Source organism: Haliotis rubra, unplaced genomic scaffold, assembly GCF_003918875.1.
Source record: "Haliotis rubra isolate DU_JTF1 unplaced genomic scaffold, ASM391887v1 Scf203, whole genome shotgun sequence".
Classification (NCBI taxonomy): Eukaryota; Metazoa; Mollusca; class Gastropoda; order Lepetellida; family Haliotidae; genus Haliotis; species Haliotis rubra.
The window spans coordinates 677703-705556 of record NW_025766037.1 but is presented as its reverse complement, the minus strand read 5'-3'; the positions used below and the strand labels follow the sequence as shown (position 1 = coordinate 705556).

General features: G+C 39.6%; 1 protein-coding gene and 1 long non-coding RNA gene across 2 annotated transcripts in view; both read right to left on the bottom strand.

The window, feature by feature from the left end:
• LOC124275824 (adenylate kinase isoenzyme 5-like) overlaps nt 1-27854 on the bottom strand; it is a 54330-nt gene that overhangs the window by 17860 nt on the left and 8616 nt on the right. Inside the window, 1 exon segment of the mRNA XM_046711504.1 lies at nt 26956-26977. Within this exon segment, the coding sequence (XP_046567460.1) occupies nt 26956-26977 (22 nt within the window).
• On the bottom strand, nt 7836-14635 carry LOC124275826. The gene is made up of 2 exons (XR_006898361.1): nt 14542-14635; nt 7836-10193 (listed from the first exon to the last, which is right to left on the bottom strand). It is a non-coding gene; the product is annotated as an uncharacterized LOC124275826 (long non-coding RNA).

Below are 27854 nucleotides of genomic sequence, written 5' to 3'. Positions count from 1 at the left end.
TAACAAAGCTCTTTGAAACTTGGGAGTCCATTTCCAAAATTGGGGGTCCATCAAGTTTCATGAAATCAATGATCATGGATGCTTCCCATTTGATAATGACTATATGATAATATGTGTTACTTTCAATGTCATTAGAATAATGATTGTAAACAGAATGTTTATATTTAATATGGGATACAAACTCAGAAGGTTCTTTCCCAGAAAAAATATTATATTGCGTCCAGAAGGATGCACTGGATTTTAGTTTGGGGGTACTTCATCAAATTTCTGCGTCCAATACGCAGGAATCACGCATCCTGTAAAACCCTGGTGTCCATGTGTGTTGCCTGTGGAATCCTGAGCACTTCTTGCGTGTCAATGTGTGTTATCCATGTCATGAGCAGGTCTTGGGTGTTCAGAGAGCAATGAGTTCATGTATGTTGTCTATTAAGTCCCAAACACTTCTTCTGAGCACTTCATGAGTTTATAGTTAGATCACATGTATAAGTCAACATTACATGGTGAGTCAGTGTGCATACAGTGTGTCAGCCTGTGTGTACAGAATGTCAGTGTGTTCATTTAGTGTGTCATCTACTATAAGAAAATCTCCAGCCTAAAGTAACAGGGACAAGTGGAAGAAGAGCACATAAAATATCAGTCCAGTCTGCCAACAATCCATGTACACATACAACAGTGTGAGGAGCTGAGTAAGTGTATACAGAACTGTCAGACTGATGAGCTGGACACATCTAACAGTGTGAGGAGCTATACATATGTATCTGCTGTATAAGGAGCTGTATACACATCTAACAGTGTGAGGAGCTTAGGAAGTGTATACAGAACTGTCAGACTGATGAGCTGGACACATCTAACAGTGTGAGGAGCTATACATATGGTCAGCTGTATAAGGAGCTGTATACACATCTAACAGTGTGAGGAGCTGTGCATGTTTAGGTGAATGAGGAACTGTATACCTATCAACAATGGTCAGCTGTGCTGTTTAGATGAATGAGGAGCTGTAACAGTGTGGAGCTGTGCATGTTTAGGTGAATGAGGAGCTGTATACCTATCAACAGTGTGAGGAGCTGTGCATGTTTAGGTGAATGAGGAGCTGTATACATATCAACAGTGTGAGGAGCTGTGCATGTTTAGGTGAATGAGGAGCTGTATACATATCAACAGTGTGAGGAGCTGTGCATGTTTAGGTGAATGAGGAGCTGTATACATATCAACAGTGTGAGGAGCTGTGCATGTTTAGGTGAATGAGGAGCTGTGTATACATATCAACATACATATCAACAGTGTGAGGAGCTGTGCATGTTTAGGTGAATGAGGAGCTGTATACATATCAACAGTGTGAGGAGCTGTGCATGTTTGAATGGGGAGTGAATATCAAGCTGCAGTGTGAGGAGCTGTACATAGCTGAATGGGGAGCTGTATACATATCAACAGTGTGAGGAGCTGTGCATGTATTATCAACAGTGTGAGGAGCTGTGAATGGTGAATGGGGAGCTGTATACATATCATGTTTAGGTGAATGAGGAGCTGTATACACAATATCAACAGTGTGAGGAGCTGTGCATGTTTAGGTGAATGAGGAGCTGTATACATATCAACAGTGTGAGGAGCTGTGCATGTTTAGGTGAATGAGGAGCTGTATACATATCAACAGTGTGAGGAGCTGTGCATGTTTAGGTGAATGGGGAGCTGTATACATATCAACAGTGTGAGGAGCTGTGCATGTTTAGGTGAATGAGGAGCTGTATACATATCAACAGTGTGAGGAGCTGTGCATGTTTAGGTGAATGGGGAGCTGTATACATATCAACAGTGTGAGGAGCTGTGCATGTTTAGGTGAATGGGAGGAGCTGTATATACATATCAACATGTGTGATGAGGAGCTGCATACCTATCAACAGTGTGAGGAGCTGCATCCCAGCAGTTTGACTGACTGACTGACTGAGTTTAGTTTTACGCCGCTTTTAGCAATATTCCAGCAATATCACGGCGGGGGACACCAGAAATGGGCTTAACACATTGTGCCCATGTGGGGAATCGAACCCGGGTCTTCGGCGTGACGAGCCAACGCTTTAACCACTAGGCTACCCCACCGCCCCCCCAGCAGTTTGAGGAGCAATACAAAAGTTTAGCAGTATGAAGAGCTGTGTACAAATCTATCAGTTTGAGGAGCAGTATACAAATGGCAGTGGAAGGAGCTGTATACAAATCCAGCAGTACAAGGTACTGCATGCACATATTGCAGCGTGAGCAGCTGTATACCTGTCTAGCTGTTTTCTAAAGGTTCACTCAGTAGGTGTGTCACATACTCAGCATGATGGGGATTATGTATTCTCATCATGCTAAGTTGCTATCAATTACTGTTGCCATGACAACTAGCTTACTAACACATCCCAGGTAAGTATGTCGACATTGCACACATATTGCAAACTGCTATGACATACCAAGATGAATTACACAAATTGGTCAACTTAACAAATAGTAAATGATAGAAGTTATCTCCTAACAGAAAAACATGACTCCGGTATGTATGTATTTTGTCTGTCTCACAGTCCCTGAACCACATTATTTTCCCTCCTGCTAGCCCTCCCTGCAATGTAGTCTGTCTCTCAGTCCCTGAACCACAATATTTTCCCTACTGCCTAGCCCTCCCTGCAATGTGTCTGTCTGTCACAGTCCCACAACTACATTATTTTCCCTCCCTGAACCACATGTACCAGTCCCTGAACCATTATTTTCCCTAGCCCTCCCCTGCAATGTAGTCTGTCTCACAGTCCCTGAACCACATTATTTTCCTACTGCCTAGCCCTCCTTGCAATGCTAAAGCCCTAAATGAGTGAGTGAGTATGTTTTATGCTGCTTTTATCAATATTCCAGCAATATCACCGGGGACACCAGAAATGGGCTACACACATTGTGCCCATGTGGGCAATCGAACCCGGGTCTTCGGCATGATGAGCGAACACTTCAACCACTAGGCTATCCCACTGCCCACATAAATGAAGCAAGTCTAGATCTAATTAATTTCCAATCTCACTGGGGCTCCTTTTCAATTTAAATAGGTATACTTGTTACTATAAAAATTATATACATTCTGAGACTAAGCATGAGTTTAGTGTGTATTATGTACTGACATTTAGAAAGATGCCAACTTTGAAAAATGACACCAGAAGCTGACAAAACTCAATTATCTTCAGTACAATACAGCCAACTCACTTGACAATTATATTACTCAGTTTTTATTTTAATAACAGCCATTGTGAGAGATGCCAACTTTCCAAAATGACAATTGGTATTTTGTTATGATCTTCTCATTGGGACACCAGAGGTCAACATTATTAATCATGTACAGTAGATTCCAGCCAACTCATTTTATAACAATATTACTTAGGCCAGACCAATTTTATTTCTTGTTTTACTAATTCGCTGGTCGTATTTGTCAAAAATAAGGAAAAAAAATGAAAAAATGAAATTAATTTTCCCTGCTCAACAAATAATATCCTAATATTAATGTGGTATAAGTGAAATACTCTTGAAATCAGTGTGAAACCTAAACTCACTCAACTTGTTTTTAGTTGATATAAACAAACCATAAGGGGACCGCCTCCGTGGTGTAGTGGCTAGAGCGTCCGCCCGGAGAGCGGAAGGTCGCGGGTTCGATCCCCGACCGCTTCATACCAAAAGACGTTAAAATATGGTACTTGTTGGTCCCTGCCTGGTGCTCGACATTAATGGGTACAACAAGGACTGGTTGGCTCGGAGTCAGTATAATGTGTCTGAGTGGGATATTCATGCTTCACTGCGGCATGGTATCTCAGTGGGCTAGCACTATAAAACCAGCTTCAGTCTGGGCTAGTACAAGCAGCCGCACAAACACATACACACGCATGCAAGGCGTCATATGAGCGAAATATTCTCAAGCACGACGTTAAACCCAATTTCACCTCACCTCACCTCACAAACCGAAAGGGTTAACATGGAAACTCATGTGGATTTTTGCTTTGACTGGTGATTTTTGTTTTGTATTACCCTCCTGCCTTTAGGTTTTCTGAGGACAAAAATCCCTAAAACAAGAAATATAATTGGTCTGGCCTTAGTTTCTATTTCAACAATGGATTCAGCTAATACAAGGTCACTGGAAGTTATTCAACACCACATATAGAATTCAAACCAGCTATTAAACACAATTTGTTTGCTACAGATAATGGAAGCCTAAACAGTGATCCACTCTTAACTGGTGTCTTTTTCAAAGATTGGCAGATCATTTGCAGGGTTTCAAAGGGACACAAAGCGTATATTTTAGGCATGCCTTTGTGAAAATATGTGTGCCCATTACTTTTGATGATCCAATCAAATTGAAAACATGATTACAATTTCAATTTATTGTTAATAAATCAGTAAATATTGTGTAAATCTATGAACTTGAGAGCTGGATTTCCTGAACACTATCATGACTATAAGAATAGTTAAGCTTCATTTGTCCTGGGCCATAAACTAACCCAGAAAATGTGTTATGATCAAAACAGGATTTCCTGTCAGGCACATTGGTATTCAAATTGACCAAGCCCATGTTAAGGTATAGGATTGAGATTGCCATTGAAAATAGTTTGATGGTGTGCAAAATTAAGTTCTGAATCATTTTAATTGGTCAGTTTGATTGCATGTTCCATTAAAAGAATCATGGTATTATTTGTATGATTTTAGGCATGCCATCAGAGCACTGTGAAAATATTTCATCTTTGCCATTTCAATATTACTGTGCCATGGCTCCCATTGAATTGAGCACTATCTCAGTCCTTGAAATTTGTATGAATTAAGGTAGGAATTGTGTTCTCCTATTCAGTGGCAAATATGTAAGTAATACCAAACATTTGGGACAGCTGTTAGCTCTGCATGCACTAATTACATAAATTATTTCACACACTGTGCACTTGGAGAGACTGACTAGTCTGTCAGCTATGCAATTAGGAAAGCACTATCCCTGAATGTTGCACGACTGGAATATTCAGACTGGAATATTCAATAAATGGCATAAGATAAGATATATAGTAGAGAAACTTCTTTATTACATGTTGGTTGACAAAACAGTGTCATTCTACTCTGAAATGTCACTTGTAGCTAATAAAGAAGCTGCTGCTTATCCATATATCTTAACCTTAATACAATGCCCATTTTCATCAGACAAGTTTTGTGAAATGTTAGATCCATTTTGTCAGAAATCAGACCATTTTCATCAGACAAGTTTTGTGAAATGTTAGATCCATTTTGTCAGAAATCAGACCATTTTCATCAGACAAGTTTTGTAAAATGTTAGATCCATTTTGTCAGAAATCAGACCATTTTCATCAGACAAGTTTTGTGAAATGTTAGATCCATTTTGTCAGAAATCAGACCATTTTCATCAGACAAGTTTTGTAAAATGTTAGATCCAATTTTGTCAGAAATCAGACCATTTTCATCAGACAAGTTTTGTGAAATGTTAGATCCAATTTGTCAGAAATCAGACCATTTTCATCAGACAAGTTTTGTAAAATGTTAGATCCATTTTGTCAGAAATCAGACCATTTTCATTAGACAGGTTTTGTGAAATGTTAGATCCAATTTGTCAGAAATCAGACCATTTTCATCAGACAAGTTTTGTAAAATGTTAGATCCAATTTGTCAGAAATCAGACCATTTTCATCAGACAAGTTTTGTAAAATGTTAGATCCAATTTGTCAGAAATCAGACCATTTTCATCAGACAAGTTTTGTAAAATGTTAGATCCAATTTGTCAGAAATCAGACCATTTTCATCAGACAAGTTTTGTAAAATGTTAGATCCAATTTGTCAGAAATCAGACCATTTTCATCAGACAAGTTTTGTGAAATGTTAGATCCAATTTGTCAGAAATCAGACCCGTTTTGTTGCACGTAAGATCCATTTGGTCATGTCAGATCTTTTCCAGGGTGCCTGAAAACACTGATTCTTTCTGCTCTGCAGTCATGAGTTCAATACCTTTGTCAGCCACAAAGCATCAAATTCATGCAACACACCTACATTCCTGCATCAATATTTATTTCAAAAAACGATATCATGACAGTGAAAAGATTTACAAAAAATATGGCTGCCAAAACATGATACATCTGGCATCACATGGAATGTGAGAAGTACATCTGAATACCATCAGATCTATCCACTCCCATGGAGTATGAATATATCACAGGACACAAAGCCTCATGGACAGCTGCAGAAACGACAGAGCAATAACCTTACTTTAATCCATGTACCAGCCACCAACAGTCTCATCTGTGAAATCTCATCATTATCCCATAATAAAATTGGAGTACTGACAGAGACCCACTATGAAACTGGAGTACATAAAGACCCTCCATGTAACTGGAGTACTGACAGAGACCCAGAATGAAACTGGAATATCAACAGAGACCCACTATGAAACTGGAGTACTATTAGACCCTCCATGTTATTGAAGTACTGACAGCGACCCACTATGAAACTGGAGTACTAAGACCCTCCATGCAATTGAAGTACTGACAGAGACCCACTATGAAACTGGAGTACTGATAAAGACCCTTCATGTAATTGAAACCGCCTCCTGGTGTAGTGGTTAGAGCGTCCGCCTCGAGAGAGGAAGGTTGCGGGTTGATCCCCTCGCTTCATACCAAAAAGACTTTAAGATATGGTACTTGGTGGTCCCTGCCTGGCCCTCGGCATTAATGGGTACAACAAGGACTGGTCGGGCTCGAGTCAGTAAAATGTGTCTCAGTGGGGTATTCATGCTTCACTGCATGCATGGTATCTCAGTGGGCTAGCACTATAAAACCAGCTTCAGTCTGGGCTAGTACAAGCAGCCGCACATACACATACATGCATGCACGCCATCATATGAGCGAAATATTCTCAAGCACGACATAAAACCCAATTTCACCTCACCTCACCTCATGTAATTGAAGTACTGACAGAGATCCACTATGAAACTGGAGTACTAAGACCCTCCATGCAATTGGAGTACTGATAGAGACCCACTATGAAACTGGAGTACTGATAGAGACCTATGATGAAATCACAGTGCTGAATAAGATCCACTCAGGAAAGCATCAGTTTTTGAATTTCTAGTATATAACTTAAGTAGAACCTGTATGGTATAACAAAATCATACCTTGAAGGTCTTATCTTCACATTGCCATATGTAAAAGTGAGTGAGTGAGTGAGTGAGTTGGGTTTTACTCCGCCTTTAGCAATATTCCAGCAATATAACGGCAAGGGACACCAGAAATGGGCGTCACACATTGAGTCCATGTGGGGAATCGAACACGGGTCTTTGGCATGATGAGCAAACGCTATAAACACTAGGCTACCCCACCGCCCCTATGTGAAAAGTGCAGGTGTAATGTATTCCTTAGACTTCCGAGTGAACCAAGGCTCCATTTGGTCCAAGCCCCTGCTGTCACAGAGAAGAAACCATGGCAACAGGTTTATTTAACCCTTTCTGGCTCTACCAGGGCAGTATCTTTCACACATAGGGATATGATGTCTACATTAAAGAATAATATATGAGTGAGTGAGTATGGTCTAACCCACATTTTAGCAATATTCCAGCAATATCACAGCAGGAGAAACCAGAAATGGGCTTAACACATCGTATCAGTGTGGGAATCGAACCCGTGTAATCGGTGTGATGAGCAGACACTTTAACCATTAGGCCACCCCATTTTGTTCAATAACAATAGACATTCCTCTTCTACAATCCCAAACAAAAACAAGGACCCTACAAACGTTTTCTATGAGCCATACCATTTATTAAAGGTGAGCACATATGGACAGAACAAGCAAGTTGCTTTTCGTCAAAAATATATTTGTATTTTTATTATCATAATAATATACACATGAGTACTATCACATTTTCTGGTCAAATTGGCCAGGAAAATACATAAAAAAGATATAGAATAACTATTACCCAGAATGCTTCAACAATGTGAGTAACAACCAGTACAATACTACTTGCTGACAAGTGTTTGTATATGTAAAGGACAAGACATTTAATACTGGTCATAATTTCATACATCTAAAATCTGTAATGTGAATGGATGGAGAAATAAAGCTCACACATATAGATATATATAGGTTGTATGAAGTATATATCTTATAAGAATAAAATGTATAGAATGTAATTTCTTGTACGTTCATCATCATCATCATCTCTACATGAAGAGTTTTTACATAATATACTGCATCCCTTCAACTACTTCTACCAATACAAATACTTGCCAAACCATAGTTATACATACAAAAATCATAATGGTATAGATTATTTGTCAATATTTTGATTAAAGTAATGCTAAGGTTTAAAAGCTTTTATATTTGGCTTTGTATACATCATGTCAATATTTACAAAAAATAGAGAAACCCTTTCACAGCCCTCAGATAAAAAAAAAGTGATCCCACTTGTGGATGTTTAATCCATTCTGCCAGCAACATTTATTCTATCTCCATGTAGATGTTTACTTATCTCGCTGTCTACATGTACTTCACCCCATATTTATCCCATTCCTTACACCAACATTTAATGTATGGGGCTGAAAGACCAACTGTAGCCCCCCCCCCCCCAGTTAGCACATCCTGGCACTAGTATGGAACACAACTCTTTACTTGAAATTGTTGATTCTCAGACCTTTGGGTAAACAAATATGAACTAAATGGAACACCAACGTTAACTTTGTTAACTTGACCATTTTCCTTTCCCTCAAATTAAAGAAAGACCAAAAAGCAGTAAACCCCTCATACAATTAAAAAAAATGAAAAAATATATATACAAATTTGTTCATCTTTTATATCACAAAATGACAAGAATGTCAAATATCACAGAAAATAATGTGAAGTTACCATGGCAACATAACAAGTAATATCTTAGAAGCTGCAACTTGAGACAAGCTTAATAACATGTAACAAATGTTTATCACAGATCACTGAATGATATAAACAAAAGTAACAAAGGTCTGGACGGAACATCCTAACAGAACACCCAGTTAGATGAGGACATATTTCTTTTATAATTGTAAACAATACTATATTTAACCTGAATCAGTTTGAAAACAATATCAAAGAGAGTATACAAGCATCCCCAAGAATATAATCATAAATTGTATTTGTTTAAAGACAAATGACAAACCAGTATTTTATACAAAGCAGCCATAAACAAATCAATAACAAAAGTTACCTATATTTTATAGAGGATTGTGGTTAAAATGGCTGACTAACAGCGTGAGTAGGTAACAAGCAACAGTGAGGTCAACTCCCATGCTCAAAAAACATGCTGTGAGAGTAGTGTTCTTCATAAAAATAATAAAACCCATTTGTAAAAAAATACTGACAATCGTATGAAACCAGCATCAAGATGCTGGGGAGAGGAGCTCCTCTTAGGTTTCCTGACAGGCATGGTTGTAGGATGTCATGGTAAATTTGGTAATGCTGACTCATCTGTAATACTGACAGACATGCTTCCTGTAGATATATAAGCATTCACAGTATCGCCATTCAAGAGAAAGGTCTTAACATAGGACTTAATCACATCACCCATATTTCCAGTCATGTGATAAGAATACAAGACCTTGGCAATACTGAAACAAATCACCCATGCTCCCTTCCGTAGCCAACTAACATTACTAATTCCATTTTAAATTACCCATCGTCCCTACTCAGACTTCCGCTTCCCATCACCATTGCAAGCAGTTCAAAGTTCAAAGGTCCCTCACTGTTATCCTTCTGGCTGTTTGACCTTGACACTTGTCCTGATTGTCACCTTGACCTCTGTGACCCTCTGAGCATTTGTTGATAATATAGTTTTTGGTTATATAGAAAGTGTTTTTCGCCTTGAAATCTTCGTCACACTCTTTAAATGTATGTCAACTTCTATGAACTCTGACCAGCATCTGCTTCTTGTTGACCATTTGTTTCTTGTTGACCATCTCCTTCTGTTTTCCCATCTGCTTCTTGTTGACCGTCTGCTTCTTGTTGACCGTCTGCTTTGTCTGCAGCATCCAGAACAGCAGAGTACTGCTGATTCCCATTACCCCCAGTTACTGTGGCGGTTTCTGCCACCATTTCCTCTACGACAGGTTCCCTTGTTTCTTCCTGTGTTGCTTGTCCGTCCTGTGTCTGAGCAGTCTCACCGTCTGTCTCCTTGTCCTCAGTCGTGTCTGCAAGTTATCAATATGCAATTTACTTCATGCACCAACACCCCATGCAGGATAAGTAATTCATGCAGCAGAAATAACCTATGTACCAGAAATAACTCATGCAAGAGAACCGACTCTTAGAGATCAATAACCTCATGGTCTGCAACTGTAAATCCAGTAAATATCTGATAAATCTAATATATCTGGGAACTATTCATGTCCTTAAAGACCACTCCTTCAAAACTATTTACACAACCAAGTACACAATAAAGTACACTGACTTCCCTCCTATGGAAGATTACTTCAGTCAGGAATGTAACCATTGAAAAAGATGACAGTGTTGCAAGAAGATAATATGGATCTATTAACAACACACAGAGAGAATCATGGGATACTGTGGACCTATTCTGCCCAAATTCCCACAGTCAGACAAGAACCAAGTACTGTTAAGACCTCACCTGCCTAGAAGCCCTACAGAGAGATAGGAGGGCAAAGGGTACTATCCTGACCCAAATCCTTTCAGTGAAACAAAAACTGACAACATATCCTGGCCCTAAACCCTACAAACAAGCAAGAATGGAGTATTAGAGACCTATCCTGCCCAAAATCCTAAAGACAGGCAATAATGGAGCATTGGAGACCCATTCTGCCCATAAACCCGACAAACAAGCAAGAATGGAGTATTGGAGACCTATCCTGCCCAAACACGCTACAGACAGGCCACCAAAACCAAGAGTTAGGCAAGAATGGAGCATTAGAGACCTAGCCTGCCCCAAAACCCTGGAGACAAGCAATAATGGAGTATTGGAGACCTATCCTGCCCAAACACACTACAGACAGGCCACCAAAACCTAGATAGGCAAGAATGGAGCATTAGAGACCTACCCTGCCCCAAAACCCTGGAGACAAGCAATAATGGAGTATTGGAGACCTATCTTGCCCAAAAAACCCTACAGACAGGCAAGAATGGAATCTTGGAGACCTATTCTACCCCCCAAAAAAACTACAGACAGGCAAGAATGGTGTATTTAAGACCTAAACTGCCAAAAAAATCTAGACACAGGCAAGAAACAGACCTATCCTGTCCAAAACCCTACAGATCAGTCTTGAATAGAAGTTCTGTAATCCTAAACAAGAAAAACCCTTGTTAAAGTTCTGAAAGTTTGAAGTGGGACTGAACACAGAACAGGGGGCATCCTGTAACACAAAGCGGATATCTCAGGAGCTATGGCCACGCCAGACTTATACATATAACAGAAAACTATAGTAAATGGTTATACTTATATATTCTCAATTCAAACATATTTGACATATGTAGAATATAAAGAAATTCTTTTCATTTTAGAAGTTATTAATATAAACATCATATTAGGATTAACCATCAAATTAGTAATTAACCAGGTAATGCAAGCAGAAGGGATTTCAGTTAGTTCTGACACACAAAGTACTTGTCAGTACCTGACAGTATACAAACTAATGTTATAATTCACAAAATAATGTTTAGTTCTGTTATAGTATATCATGGTTATATATCTACAAAGCTGAGGCAATTAAACACTGCAAGCAGCAAGCAAGCACACACAAACACCAGCCCTGTGGTAGACTACAATACAGTCATGTTGGGAATTGGCTGAGAGTTCTTCATGGGATCACACAGAACAGAACACAAGCATCTATGTAGGTATGACTTAATATGTTTCTAAACACCAATCATGTATCACAAGCAGACGCAGAAACTGTCCTGATTGTATGACATTCAGGAATTTGGCACCAGACTGGTCACACAGATTACAGACAAGTTGTTTATGTTTTCTTGACAAGATCTGGAAGAAATGAACTAGTTCCTCAATATTTTCACTTGTCTCAGACAAACTGCATATAGGTGATGTCTGTCCCTAACTGTTATATGTGATCATGTTAGATCAAAACTGTCTGCTCAACATACCAGCCACTGGGCCACTGTAATGAGTGCACACTTGGGCCGTTTGGGTTGATGTCATTCTGATGGACTTCTGGTACTTGGTATAACACTAATGTTGATGTTAATCTGTGTTGATTTTCAGTTTGGCACCTGTGTACAGGTAGGAACCCTGGATTAGCAGACAAGTGCTCAGATACAACAAATGTAGGTTCCAGCTGCTATGGCAATCATGTATTTTCTGTATACAGTATCTTGGAAGAGACATGTTACTAAAACCTCCAATAAGCCCTTTTTCATTCACACCTTCTAACAAGAGGCTCAGTGATGTAAGATATGAACATCAGTCTGTGGATAGGTAACATGTCATTAATTCATCCTTGGGTTCCCCATCTGCCTGGGAGTTTTGTGGGACAACATCTTCTTCCCTACACTAGCATCCTGGGCCTTGATTTTCGAAGCTCTCTTAGCCCTAAGATAGTCATAAGTACCATACATTAACATTAACTTGTACCTGGCTAAGAGATACCTCTTCCTTGTCTGCCTGGGAAAATCTAGGCAATGGCCTATAGTGTGAGTACTGCACTTAAAATATGTCTTCCTTGTCTGACTTAGATGCACCTAACCTATAGTGTATCTAAGTGATGAAGTGGTCCAACAAACATCCCAAGTTGAGCTTCTATTTTCCTATCATCCTTGATTCAAAATGCTGAATCTGAGATACAATCAATTACACTATTGCCAAATGAAATAAATCACCTGAAAGTCAATATCATTGTAAGATTACAGTCAGATGAAGAGTGGTGGTACTGAGGCAGATATTGACCATGTGTTCACCAGCTGCATAGTTGTTTCTGTAGGGAATTGTTATAAATACTGAGGAAATGCAACATCTTGGCCAGACTATTATTGTATGGAAAACAAGCATATATATTTTCTTATTATAAGCAACATTCAAACAAGTAGGTAAGCTGTCTGGCAATAACTAGACTAGCACTTGGTCTCTGAATATACATAATTTTGATAGTAACAAATAGATCCATTTAAATTGAAAAGAAGCCCCAGTGAGATGGGAAATTCAGAACCTGAGGAAATCTAGACTTGCTTCATTTAGGGCTTTAACATTGCAGGGAGGGCAAGGCTGTAGGGCAAATAATGTGGTTCAGGACTGTGAGACAGAATAGCCAAATACAGTTAAACAATGTTAGTGTGGAACCTCAGTAACTGTCAATACTAGGTTTATTGTTAAGACTGAACAGAAGGTTTTGCCAGTAGAGTCATACAGCAGGTTTGGTGGTATTTTGTAAGCTTGTTACACACTTAGTATCATGATACTATTATAAAATACAAACAAATTGGCATGAATATGCCTATGGAGGTGGCATGGTTTGATTGCCAGTTGATGATAACGTCATCCAAGAGATGTGATCTTCTGTGATGTTGATTCAATAATGTAGGCTTGAAAATCAATTTCCTAGGGTCAAGCATATTTCACTTTTGAGATCCAGACTTATTCAGGGGCAACCAGGCAGTGACAGGCAAGAAATAAAGTAGAAATGAAAATCTCCAAGCAGCAATTGAGGTTAAATCAATAATGGCCATGACTGGACCAGACATCATGCAGACAGGAATCCATGTGACTTGCATATGGCCACATGTATTCCCAGGGTTACAGACATTTTGTTTTGTTTTCACTCGTCTTGATTTCCTTCAGAGTTGCTATCAACCTAATAGTAAAACTGGTAGTATTCAAGGAAATGACACCAGTCCATCCTTTATTTTGCTTGTCACAAACAAGCCAACCTTTGTTAGTTTCAAACCTTGGTACAGTCTGTGACTTGGATGATAGTATTTCATGTGGTGTGGCTAGTATTGTAAGTGTCACATGGCTAGTATTGTAAGTGTCACATGGCTAGTATTGTAAGTGTCACATGGCTAGTATTGTAAGTGTCACATGGCTAGTATTGTAAGTGTCACATGGCTAGTATTGTAAGTGTCACATGGCTAGTATTCAATGTCTGTGGCTGGTATTCCAGTTGTGCCATGAAAGGTATTCAATTGTATGTAGCTAGTATTCCATGCATATGGCTAGTGAGTGAGTTTAGTTTTACACCACACTCAGTATTATTCAAGCTATATGGCAGCAGTCTGTAAACAAACGAGTCAGGACCCGACAATCCAGTGATCAACAGCCTGAGCATCGATCTACACAATTGGGAACCGATGACATGTGTCAACCAAGTCAGCGAGCCTGACCACCCAATCCTATTTGTTGCCTCTTACGACAAGCATGGGTTACTGAAGATTAATTCTAACCTGGATCTGGTATGCTAATCACAGAGTGAGGTAGACCTGAGTTAAGAGTACAGAATGTCAGCCCATATTACATGGAATACAGCTGTAATATAGGCATCACACATCACGGCAGCACCGTGACCTTGTTACAAATACTTGCACTGTACAACAGCGTGATGAGCTAATCATGCTAACTCCTTCATCATTTGCAGCTTTGTGCCTGTGCAGCATACATGTATCTATATCAGCATCACAAAGCTGCTTGTCTGAGTAACTCCTCCCACAGCTAGCTCCTCTGGTGTTGTGTTGCTGTACTGTGCCCTGTGTACCTGCCCTCTCTCATCTTTATTGGCTTGCATCCTCATCTGATAGCCTGAAGTGTTTGTACTGGCGGTGCACCTGGCTGACATTTTACAGATGAAGTACCCTGTATGTGAGTGTTGGCTTACCCAGGGCACCAGTGGCAATGCTTGTTACCTCTGGGGTAAAGGTTGTATCATCAGGTTCCAGCCAGGTGGGAACACTATGTTTTATAGTATCATGTAACTGGTACCAGCAGACCAGGAAGAGGTGTTATATGGCTCACTAGATACACTCTAGGCCAGGTCCGCCCAATGACAACAGACAACAAACACTGATTATAAAGCTCACAAGATACACCAAAGGCTAGGCCATGTAGACAAGGAAAAAGTATTATAATTTAGCGCACAAGATACACTCTAGGCCAGGTCCGCCCAATGTCAGCAGACAACAAACACGGGTTATAAAGCTCACAAGATACACCAAAGGCCAGGTCATGTAGACAAGGAAGAAGTATTATAATTTAGCTCACTAGATACACTCTAGGCCAGGTCCAGTAGACAAGGAAGTATTATATAGCTCACTAGATATGCTCTAGGCCAGGTCCAGTAGACAAGCAAGAAGTATTATATGGCTCACTAAGATACACTCTAAGTGAGGCCCAGTAGACAAGGAAGAAGTATTATATAGCTCACTAGATATGCTCTAGGCCAGGTCCAGTAGAAAACAAGGAAGAAGTATTATATAGCTCACTAGATATGCTCTAGGCCAGGTCCAGTAGACAAGGAAGTATTATATAGCTCACTAGATATGCTCTAGGCCAGGTCCAGTAGACAAGCAAGAAGTATTATATGGCTCACTAAGATACACTCTAAGTGAGGCCCAGTAGACAAGGAAGAAGTATTATATAGCTCACTAGATATGCTCTAGGCCAGGTCCAGTAGAAAAAAAGGAAGAAGTATTATATAGCTCACTAGATATGCTCTAGGCCAGGTCCAGTAGACAAGGAAGTATTATATAGCTCACTAGATATGCTCTAGGCCAGGTCCAGTAGACAAGCAAGAAGTATTATATAGCTCACTAGATACACTCTAGGCCAGGTCCAGTAGACAAGGAAGAAGTATTATATAGCTCACTAGATATACCTCTAGGCCAGGTCCAGTAGAAGTATTATATACTACTCACACTTTGCTAAGGATCACACAAATTCACAACTTTACTTAAAGCATTAGAGTTATGATTTGAAATTGTATCTATTTAAAAAAGAATAAATAATAATATGGCAACCCTTCTTTAGGCAAACAGCCACTGTAATATAACCTTATGCACTTGGTTCATGAGTAACCATAAAAATGGTTTCCATGGCACCAACCAACCATTTTGCAAATCATGGAATGAGTCATTGACAAGTACACACCACCTTTCAATAGCAGGTATAGGCTCCACAAGATGAAATGACATACTGAAACCTGGGATCCATGCTTACAATAAGCTTAGATATTTACACCAAATTTGACCCCACATGATAGTTTTCTGTTGAATCCATGATTTGATCCTTAGCAAAGTGTGAATAGTATATGTCTCACTAGATACACTCTAGGCCAGGCCCTGAGACCAGTTGACAAGGAAGAGGTATTATAAAGCCCACTAGATACACTCTAGGCCAGTACCAGTAGACAAGCAAGAACTAGAAGTATTATATGTCTCACTAGATACACTCTAGGCGAGGTTGGGTAGACAGGCAAGAAGTGTTACAAAGCTCACTAGATACACTCAAGGCGAGGTCCAGTAGACAAGGAAAAAAGCTCAATAGATATGCTCTAGGCCAGGCCCAGCCTAGCAGACAAGGAAGAAGCCTTATGTGGCTCACTTGACACACTCTAGGCCAGGCCCAGCCCAGTAGACAAGGAAGAAAGCTCAATAGATATGCTCTAGGCCAGGCCCAGCCTAGCAGACAAGGAAGAAGCCTTATGTGGCTCACATGACACACTCTAGGCCAGGCCCAGCCCAGTAGACACTTAGGAAGAAGCATTAGATGGCTCACTAGATACACTTTAGGCCAGGTGAGGTATACTCCTAGCAGACAAGGAAGAGCTATTATATGGCTCACTAAGACACACTCTATACCAGCTCACCAGTGTGTTTAATAACTTTCAAAACAGTAGCTATTTGTGCTTTATAATATACCATTTCCAATGAACAAATAGACTAGAGGGGATTGTTTAAACAGCAAGACAGAGGTTGGAACACATTTCAGATGAAACTCAAGCTACACCATCTGATAGGAAAAGGAGTCTCTGTTTAATGGACAATACACAACCTGCAGAATACAAGATTTGCTTTATAATAGGCTATAACATCATGGTAAAGACTGGGCGGAACTGTATGTATCTTCATTCAGGAACTGCTAGAGAGACTAAAATCGGACGTCTCACAATATCCTTTTGACAAGTCGAAACATAACAGCTGATCACATCAACTGATGGACAGGTGTTGAATCATCTGCTGCAAGTTCCATCTTGCCCTCAGCCATGTAAAGGAGAAGATGGTTCAGTGAGGTAATTTTACTGTTGTACAATTATACTACAATATTACTGCTTATTAAGACCACTTCTGATGCCCACGTCTGTTGCAAATACCATGGATAATATCAGGTCATATCTCCCGCAGTGTAATATCAGGTCATATCTCCCGCAGTATAATATCAGGTCATGTAGCAGTTCATACCTCCTGCAGTGGCAGCTAGCCATTGTTTCTGTGTTATTAATATCCTAATCACGCAATGAATGATGGGGCAGTAACATTTTCAAGCTGACCTATGTAAAACAAATCCCGAAAAACATAGAATTCCACAAATGGAAAATAAAACAAAACTTCTAAGACCTGTTTCTCTTCTCCCTGTTTGGCAACACATTGTTTTGTTATAATAAAAAGTAGAGCAAAGTAGCTCAACTGCTTCAAACATCAGTGCTGAAAATCTGTACACTAAGTGATACAAGAACCTGGGCCTAGATTTTCGAAGCTCTCTTATCGCTAAGATAGTCGTAAGTTAATGTTAATGTATGGCACTTACGACTATCTTAGTGCTAAGAGAGCTTCGAAATTCTAGGCCCTGGGCTTCATCTAAAGATGGCATATCCTTGTAAGCTCTTATAAATTCCACCAGACACACATAATACAATCACTTATACAAGTCCAGTCATAATTAATACAAGTTCCTTGATCATGAATACAAGACACGTTTTATGGATAACAACTTCTTTTTTATCCATAAAACATGTCATGTATTCATGTTCGTCCAACTGCTAAATGCCTTTCTTTATCACCAATAAGAGTCCCTGTGATCAATATAATTCCTATTGTTGTCATTCATACATTTCCATTGTTATCATCAATACAAGCCCCTGTTATCAATTCAATCTATCCTGTCATTATCAACATATTTCCCATTAACAATAAAGTTCCAGTAGTTATCACCAATACATTTCAGCCTATTTTCATCAAAACAGACTTGATAAAGTCATTAATATATTTCCCCTTATCGATACTGTTCCTCATATCATCACCAAAACAAGTCCCTATTATCAATACAATTCCCCCCTTTTTTAACGGAAACAAGTTCTTGTTAACAATACAATTTCCTCTCATCATCATCATCATCATCATCATCATCAATACATTTCCCCCTGTTATCAAGACTTTACCTCCTGCTATCATCAACGCATTTCCCTGTTATCATCAAAGGACCTCAATGTGGTCATCAATACAAGCACCCTGTCTTAATACAATTCCCCCTTTGATAAAAAATACAACAATACAATTCCTCTCATCTCAATCAATACATTTCACCCTGTTATCAAGACATTTCCCCTTGTTATCAATACAATTCTTTCTGCTGTCATCAATCCATTCCCCTGCTATCATCAAAAGAAGCTTAATACAGTCATCACTACAAGCCCCCCTGTAGTGGAGCGGCTATGCAGATAAATTGTGCATTTAATGATAAAAGCATGCAACTTTGCACATTTATAGTTTGATGGATAGTGAACATTTCAGGATATGGAGGCACTTAAAATAATTTCATTTTGCGCATGCGCAGTAGATACTTAATATTTTGCCTTTTCTGGCTACCGTTATAGCTTTGGGGCTGCCATCAATACACTAATGGGATGATTTGTCCCGAAAATACTGACCTGAATTACTGGCTAAACATCTTAAAAATATAGCAGGGTCAATGTTATGAACACCGGCCCTCGCACCAACAGAGTCTAGTGCATTTAAGTGAAGACTGTTTGCATCGGTTGTTACAGCCCTTTCTACAGCCACGAGAGACCAACTCCTGACAAGATTGTGATGCTTGGTGTACTCTGTTGTCCAGTAGGGAACAAACTGTCCACTTTCCTTCTGTGTCCAGCCCCACTCTGTTGGAGATGGGAGTTCAGGCTGTGGAAGAAGTGACTGACCCCATATGTGGCCTGCCTGGTAAGCAGCCCTTTTGACATGTTGAACAAGAGCTGCATGTGTTGGTGGGATGGCATGAATAGAGTTTTTCTTTGCAAATAGTCTCTTTCTGGCTTGATCAACATTTGTGCCAAGGCTGGTCCTGTCATACATCAATATGATGAACTTCTCAATGATTTTCATGACATCATCTGTGATGCTTCTTGGAGCACTAGACAGAGCAATTAGAGCCTGCGTCACCTCTGGAAAGATTTCCCATGTAGTCCAGGCTGTCTTCTTGCCGTGTCTTGCAAATACTGATACAGTATCACATCCTGTCAGAGCATGAAACATTGGAAGAGCACGCGATTTCTCAGGTCCAAGACATGCTTTGATTTCATGAGCTGCCAAGTAACGAAGAGTTTTTCCTGTCCCAAAGGCAAGCCACAGTTCGGAATGAATTGGCAACAAGATCTGGGGAACCATGACTACAAGCACGACAACGTCTGTATCTACTGTTCGTATCATAATCCTGTCATGGCCATGTTTTGCAGCATGAGCAACATGAAGCATTATGCAACTATCAACTTCTTCGTGGTTGCAAGGGACAAGGGAAGACAAATCAGGTTGTAGAGGAACACAAAGTATCTCTTCTCCTTCTGTGACAATAACTTCCTTGTGCTGCTCTTGGACGGACTGAATAAGGGCCTTTGTCAAAAAGTGGAAAAGTTCTCCCTTGTTGCGATCGTCATGTAAAAAGCTCTGCCAGTTAACTAGCATGGTAGCAGTACCAATAACGTGTCTTTGAACACCTGTACCCCGTTGAGCTCTGACAGTTGCTTTTAGACTGTTGCTTATGTATCTATCCCAAATCAAATCCAAACGTGTCACATTTCGTAGCTGTGAATGGATGTATGGTATGAAAACCTCACGAGCATATTCATCAAATGTTTTGACTGTACCGGGCTTCAACATTTGTACAGTGACAGCGCCATCAACAATCAGACTGGTAACAGCTGGCATTTCTGATACTGCTGGAGCACTTGCTTCAAGACATGCCAACAGGTCACGTTTGGTTCCAATACGCAGGGATCCATTTTCAGATAAGGATGGTGGATACGTCTGATTTTCATGATGGAAAAATTCATCTAAATTTCCGCCTCGTGTCTGACAGCCAATGTACATCCTGGAATAGAGTTCCATGTCAGTCTTCATTGTTTTCAGTTCTTCTTTACAATGTTTTATGGCCTTCTATTTTGAGCTGCCAAACAAAGTTAGATTGTTGCGTGAAATAACACTGCTGATAGGCTTTGTTCTGTCCACAAGACATTCCTTTGTAAAAGTTTCAAACTGCTCTTTTCCTAGCTGCTCTACACACCTGACAGATTTCAGAACCTCAGCACCTGCTATTTCTCTGGTATCAAGGACAAGCAAATCTGGACTGTCCTCCTCAAAGGGGTTTCCGAGTTCTTGGATGACAGCTACAAGAGAACTGACATCTTCAGCAAAATCTTTTTGTACACATGTAGTCTGATCATGATGGTGTATTTTTTGTCTCCCCTTTTGATGTAAGACATTCTCAAATTCTCCAATCACCCTTGACACCTCAGGTCCAGAAACCATCCAGCGTCTGAGTGCACTTGGATTTTCTGTAAGTCCAATGGCACCACCATCCCCCTTGATACAGGCATTATTTTACTCATGTGCTTGATCAATTGGAATTGCAGAAAATGCACGCTTTGTCTTCTGTACTGTGAAGTAGCCCAAGTTGAATGCTGTTGCTACTGTTGGATTGGTGTCTGATAGCTCGCTCATATCTTTGAGATGAACTGGTATCCAACGAGCGTAGTTAGTGTGATCCAAGGCAAAGAACCATGGAACAAGTTCTGTTAGCACATCCAAGTACATGGCAAAGTTTGCTTCTTGTAGAGAACGCACATATGCTAGAATGCATAGCTCTAGTTTCAAGGCAATTTCCCAGAAGTGAAACATAGGAGACGTCTCTCTTCGCTTGGTACACCAAGCATAAAAATCCAGCGTATCTTCTTTCTACGTGAGTCGAGGTAGCATATGTTTCATAGGCATTATGCTGTAAAATATCCAGTGAAGCTGCTGTGATTTGATGAGGTTGTCGTGTGCGGGTAACATGCATTGCCTTGATGAAAGAATCTGCTGTTCTAGGTGTTGCAATCTCTGCCTGTACAAGGGCATGTGTCCATCCGCTTGCTTTCAGCCAGTCACCAGCAGTTTTTAAGGCAGCCATCTCAATATGTAGACCCCCAAACAAAATGACAAATTTGTTTTCAGCATATTTCTCAGGCCACTTCCACTGTATTTGCTTGGCTATAGCATACAAAGGCTGGTCAAATGTTATGACACAAGACTGTCCTGGGTTCAAATGTTCTACAGCACTCTTCACTACATCCATAGAATGTTTGATCATTGACACTGTGTGAGCACTTTCCTGGAACAGAGGAAGAAGAGCTGATTTGGAAATAATGCTATCTTTGTATTGGCCTTTGTTGGCATGATATGCAGCCCATGATATATTCATGTGATGGATATCATCTGTTGTGCTGATCATCCTTCTTGTGTGTTCCAACCATTTCATCTCCTCGTGCATGTGTTTATAGTAGTTGCTCCTGTTCAGACTTATCAATTCCCCCACTGAGATGTTTGATCACTTTGACGTCTGAAGAAACGGAAGGGACATTTGTATAGTAGTGTGGCAAATGTCTTACAGTCTTGGAACTAAAATGCCCATTCATCGAGGTTGTTGTACGATTACAACCTTCACTTTCAGTTCTGCAGTGCTGAAACAGCGATATGCTAGTTCCATGAAATGAATCTTTGGCGGTTGATGAGCTTGGGTTGTGATCAATGTTGTCAACAGCAGCAGTTGTGAAGACTTGACCTTGCAATGTCAGAGGGCAAACAACATTTCTTTTTCAAAGTGTTCACACACCCCGTTGCCTAAATCAGTTGAGATATAGAGTACTCTGTCATAAGAGATGCTTATGCCAAGATCATGTAACTTGTCAACCAACTCCCTTTTCCGAGTCGGGGCATGAAGCATCAATCCAATGTAAATAGAGACTGGGGTTTCCTTATCTAGGTTGTGCCGTGTTGAGGCTACACTTATCGGAGTTGAGCGCTTGTGTCTGACACTATTGTATTTTAGAAGCTGAGATATAGTAAGTGTGGCCTGAGAAGAGGATTCATGACTTTGGTCTTTTATGCTTGGTCCTTCAAGTATCATGCTTACTAAAGCTGTCAATAAACTTGGGACAGAGTCTTCTTGGCTGCTTTTGCTGAATGACCCATCAAATGATGTAACATCATTGAATAACTGTTTGCGTACGATCTGCGCAGCTCTTGCAAGGTGAACAGCATCAGAGTCACTATCATGTTCACAAGCTTTTGTCAAAGCATTGCCAATGTCTTTGTCAAATACAAGGAGAACATCTCGGCCCGTGTTAATGGCTTGTAAATCTGAAAACTGAGCAAGCAATCGTTCCTTCAATCGAGTGGTATGTACTCTTTGATCAGGGTCAATCCCAAACTGTCGCAGTCTAGATGCATAGAGATATGCAAGGTCTGCAAGTTTGAAGACTGGAGCAGTGGACTGTCCTAAGCGATTTTCCTCTATATACATGACAAGTTCAGCAAATACAATACCAGACACCTTCCTCTCACAATCAGTTGTGGATTCTTCTGTAATCCTGGCCGCTCTTGCCCGATTGTAGAGTGCCGCCAAACACTTACTATGATATTTGGCTTCCAAGGCAACCATATCACCCATGCTTAACTTTGCTAATAAGGTAGTGTCTTCAAGTAGCGTAACACATTCTCGAACTCGTTTATCTACTTCAAATGTTGCTGCGTCATGAAGAACATCAGTCCCAGCTGTGGGCAGTTCACAGAAAAAACAGTGAGTTTTGTGAGTGTCTGATGGTACTGAAAACAAAGATCTGGTGCGCTTGCACATACTCGGCCCATTACCTGTCTCTCTGGTTTCTTCTTTCAATGACCTTTTTTCTGCTCTTTGTATCATTTTATTGTTAAAGAGGAGTCTGCATGTTTTATGCCACTTTGCCATTTTTTGCAGTCAGAGAAGTCTCAACACCAGAACCATCATCTATTTTGCAAGCTAACTGTAAGCTCTTTACATCTCTTAAATTAATGAACCTGCTTAGATTATCAGCGAACGATTTATATCCGCTTCAGATATCTTTCCTCTTTGTCTGTGCTGGACACTGGAGACAGTCATTTTTCTGCTCTTGACAAATGATACACAGTTCCCAGTTCATACAGTCGGATGTGGAGACAGTTGGTGAATTTGATGTGTCTATAGTTTTGAATTTCGACATATTTGGTTTTATTGTTAAGCATGAAGTCCACATTCAATATCCTAACTTGTGATTTGTATCATAGCTGGCATGGCACCTGTAAGTTAAGAAAATTTCATGTTTGACCAATTTGACCATAAACATTTATTATCTTCATCTTTCTGGAAAGCTAACTCTTGCAACTTAACTTTGTGAAAATAGAATATTTTAGGGAAAATTTTAACCAAACGAAAAATATTAATGATATTTTGAAAATAGAATTAGTCAAAATAGCTATTGAACATCAATAAAATTGCATTTTTGCACTAAATTAGTTGCTGTGAATTTAATTAAACAATTAAACTAGTAAAGTGATTTTTCTCTGGAAAAAATGACTGCTCCCTTGAAAAAGGCAAGTTTGGATTATCTCCCTTGATTGTCCTTGGGCCATGAAGTTGGGGAATAATCACTTATATTGTGATTGCTAAGAATAACGCACAACTTTACTTTTATATTTATTGTGCTGCAGTTCTTTTTCTACATATTATGTGCAATTACAGTCTATTTCGATCAGATAAATCCCAAGTATACATACATTTTGTCAGAGAGATTCATACTCCAAAAAGCTGTCTGCTAGCCGCCATTTTGGAAAGAGGGAGTGTTCATTGTTTAGAAATGTTTTGTATTATTCGAAATTTATGAATTTTCCTGTCATTGCATGTACCTGTAAATCACTATTTATAAAATTATAAGTGTGTTATGGTTGGCTATACTGATTCTTTAAGGGAAAACGCAGAAAATAGTATGTCATAGTTTATGTACTGCGCATGGACACACATGCAAAATTTCAGGTGCCTTCATATCTAAAATTATTTCAGACATGTTCTTTTATATCATGACCAATTTTGGTGCTTTTATCATCAAATGCACAATTCTTATGAAAACTGGATCTTTGCCGCTCCACTACTGTTATCAGTTCAATTCCTCTTGTCATCATCAATACATTTCCCACTGTTACCATCAATACAAGTCTGATACAGTTTTCAGTACAATCCCTGGTCATCATCAATACAATATCCCCTGTTATCATCAATACATTCTCAATTCAGTTATCAAAAAAAAGCACATGCATTATCAGTGATAAAATTCCCTCAGTTATCAATACAAACAGATTACAATTATGAGCATTGTAGCCTTCATCATCTCAGGAAGCAGTAAAAGTGAGTGAGTGAGTTTAGTTTTACACCGCTTTTAGCAATATTCCAGCAATATCACAGCGGGGACCCCAGAAATGGGCTTCACACATTGGAACCCTAGTCTAACGCATAGTCTCTGAATATATATAATTTTGATAGTAACAAACAAGCCCATTTAAATTGAAAAGGAGCCCCAGGGAGACCAGAGATTCAGAACCTGAGGAAATCAAGACTTGCTTCATTTCGAGCTTTAGCACTGCAGAAAGGGCTAGTCAGTAGGGAAAATAATGCTGAAGGGGTCGTTGTCGGCAAGGGTACCACAGATATGAACCCCAGGTACGTTTCTGTATACAGATATGTACCCTGGCCATAATGAGAATACAGAAACGTACCCTAGGACGATTCCATTCCCATTGTGTCATATTCTTGATCGGAACTGTCATACTGTTGTATTAGATACATTTGATTGCGTTATGTAAGTAATGAGAATACACAGTAACAGATATTTCGCGATGCATATGAATACCACTCGCAATCAGTTGAACGGGAACAACTACATGCAGTTTCGGTTTTGGATTGCGGAATATGGACTCGTCCACCTTTTAGGGTACCGGGTACGTTTCTGTATTTTGATTTTGTTTAGGGTACATATCTGTATACAGAAACGTACCTGGGGTACGTATCTGTAGTACCTGTGTCGACAATGACCCCTTCAGTGAAAATAATGTGGTTTAGGGACTGTGAGACAGACTAACTGTAACCATGTAGGGAATCAAACTTCAGCATGACGAGCAAACACTTTAACCACTAGGCTACCCCACCATCCTGGAAGCAATAAAAGCTGGTGTAAATACCACAGTCCACATTGAGCAATGTTTCTGTAGCGATCACATTACGTATAGACAAGTTAGATGTCGACGAGTTACAGAAAGTAGCACATGTACACAGACAATGGACAACACAGGTTATGTACATATTACTGCCGGTATGTGTATATAGAATGTTAGGGTATATTAACTGTGTTTGTAGGTTGTCTGGTTTGGGCACAAGGTTACATTACATGACACTACGTTACACGATCCACGACACGCCCAATCTTACCATAACTCCATCAGCAGTGTGGACAGTGCAAACACAATAGCAGCAGCAGCAGAAACACACTCAATCGCTGTCACACTACGTTACAGTACTAGGTTACAGTACACTGTAACCCACACCATCAGCAGCTGTGATGAAGTGATATATTGCACACATGATGGAGATGCTGCACTATCATAATGTAATAACTCTTGCACCAAATGATTCCCTTCCACAATTCCAGCAGAACGAGTCTGTATTTTATTGGCAATTATATATCAAACCAGGTTTTTTAGTTTTCAAATCGAAAACATCCCTGTATTGTATCTTGTGTAAGTTATATTTTTATCACACAGAGGTTATAACATATTACTCCTAGGCCAAATGTAGAGATAACATCATTATCAGGTAATATGATACACCAGGCCTTATCACCCACACTGCATATCCTGATCATGTTGAACACCAGTGCTTGTCACCATCCATTATATCATGTGGTGAATATTCATGCAGTTGGTCCATGAACATGTGGACACTGTTTCAACAGTCGGGGTAAACCTTGTTTGTTTTCAGCAACCTGATACATTCTGTGTCTAGTTCCACATTGACAAGAATCTCTGGAGGGTGGGAGTTGTCATACCAATTACTGGATAACGCTTTTACTGCTGCTGAGAGATCCTAAAAGATAGGGACTTTTCTAACATTTGGCCTAGGACTAATATATAACGATATAACACACAGGATATAGCAAATGTACCACACATAGGTTCTAAAGGGGCCTTCACACGTCAAATTAAAGTTTGACAATAGATGTTGTTGAAATTTTAAAAGTTGTCAAACTCGCGTTTTCACACGTCAAACACGTTGTCAAACTTTCGTGTCTTTTGAGCGCCATGTCTCTATCGGTGCGGTCACGTGACAATTTCGTTGACTGCGATTGGTTGTTTCTGAACAACATGAGTTTGACAACACTTCAGACATCAAACTGTAGTTTGACAACACCGAAAGTTTCATGGAAAAGTTGGTGAGAATAGAGACCGATCCTATTTCTCGACAACAGTTTGACAACTTTGAAATTGGTGTTGGTGGCGAGTTGTTGGAATGTTCACACTCTACAAACTCGAGTTTGACAACATGTGTTGTCAAACTTTAGTTTGCCGTGTGAAGGCCGCTTAACAGATATAACACTAAGAGAGTGTAACAGCTGTAACATATAGCATATCACCTACCTCCAGTCTTGGGTGGCACAGCCTGAAACAGTAAAAGAGATTTGTCAGTTATTTCAGTTAATGAATCAGTTAGTACAGGGATACATACAGATGTATGATATGTGGATAGATGTATGCTACAAGACAGAAGCTAAGAACACATGATTTGTCTTCATATGTCTATAGTACATCTACTACAGCTGATTAAAAAGTAGATCAACGCTCATGCTGTTAATCACTGGATTGTCTGGTCCAGACTCCATTATTTACAGACGCCGCCATATAGCTGAAATATTGCTGATTGCGCGTTAAACTAGAAACCAACCAACCAATAAAAATAGTCAGATGGAAACAATCAAGTGATTTTAACTTCTTTAGAATATCCAAGATAATTTTATGGATTAAACTTAGCGTGCCTTAATTTTCTCTGACAAATCCGTTTGAGACCATTCCAGGTCCCTTCAATGGGAGGGACCTGGAATGGGATCTTATTTTGCCATTTATAAATTAAAAAAGTTTAATCCATAAAACTTATCTTGGACATCAATTTTATTACAACTTCTAAATGCCACATGAAAGACATCATTCTTTAGAATAGTACTGGTGTATGTATTTTTGGTTTAACGATAAGTGCCTCACTCAGCAAGATTCTGCTGTATGAAGGAAGACTGGAAAAAAACCCTGGAAAAACACACACCTGTCAGTACTATTAACTATAAATTTACATATCAGTAGTTGAATACTTTATCAGTAAAAAACTGGTGCAGGTCGCCCTGGATTGCCTTGACCTGAGGTCGGGTGGTTCTGGATATCATATGGGGGGAGTAGGACAGTAGGACCTTGTGATGAAGTAGGACATATTCAAGGATCTATTGGACGAAGGCAATTATAGGACAAAATAGTGACCCATTAATTTTACT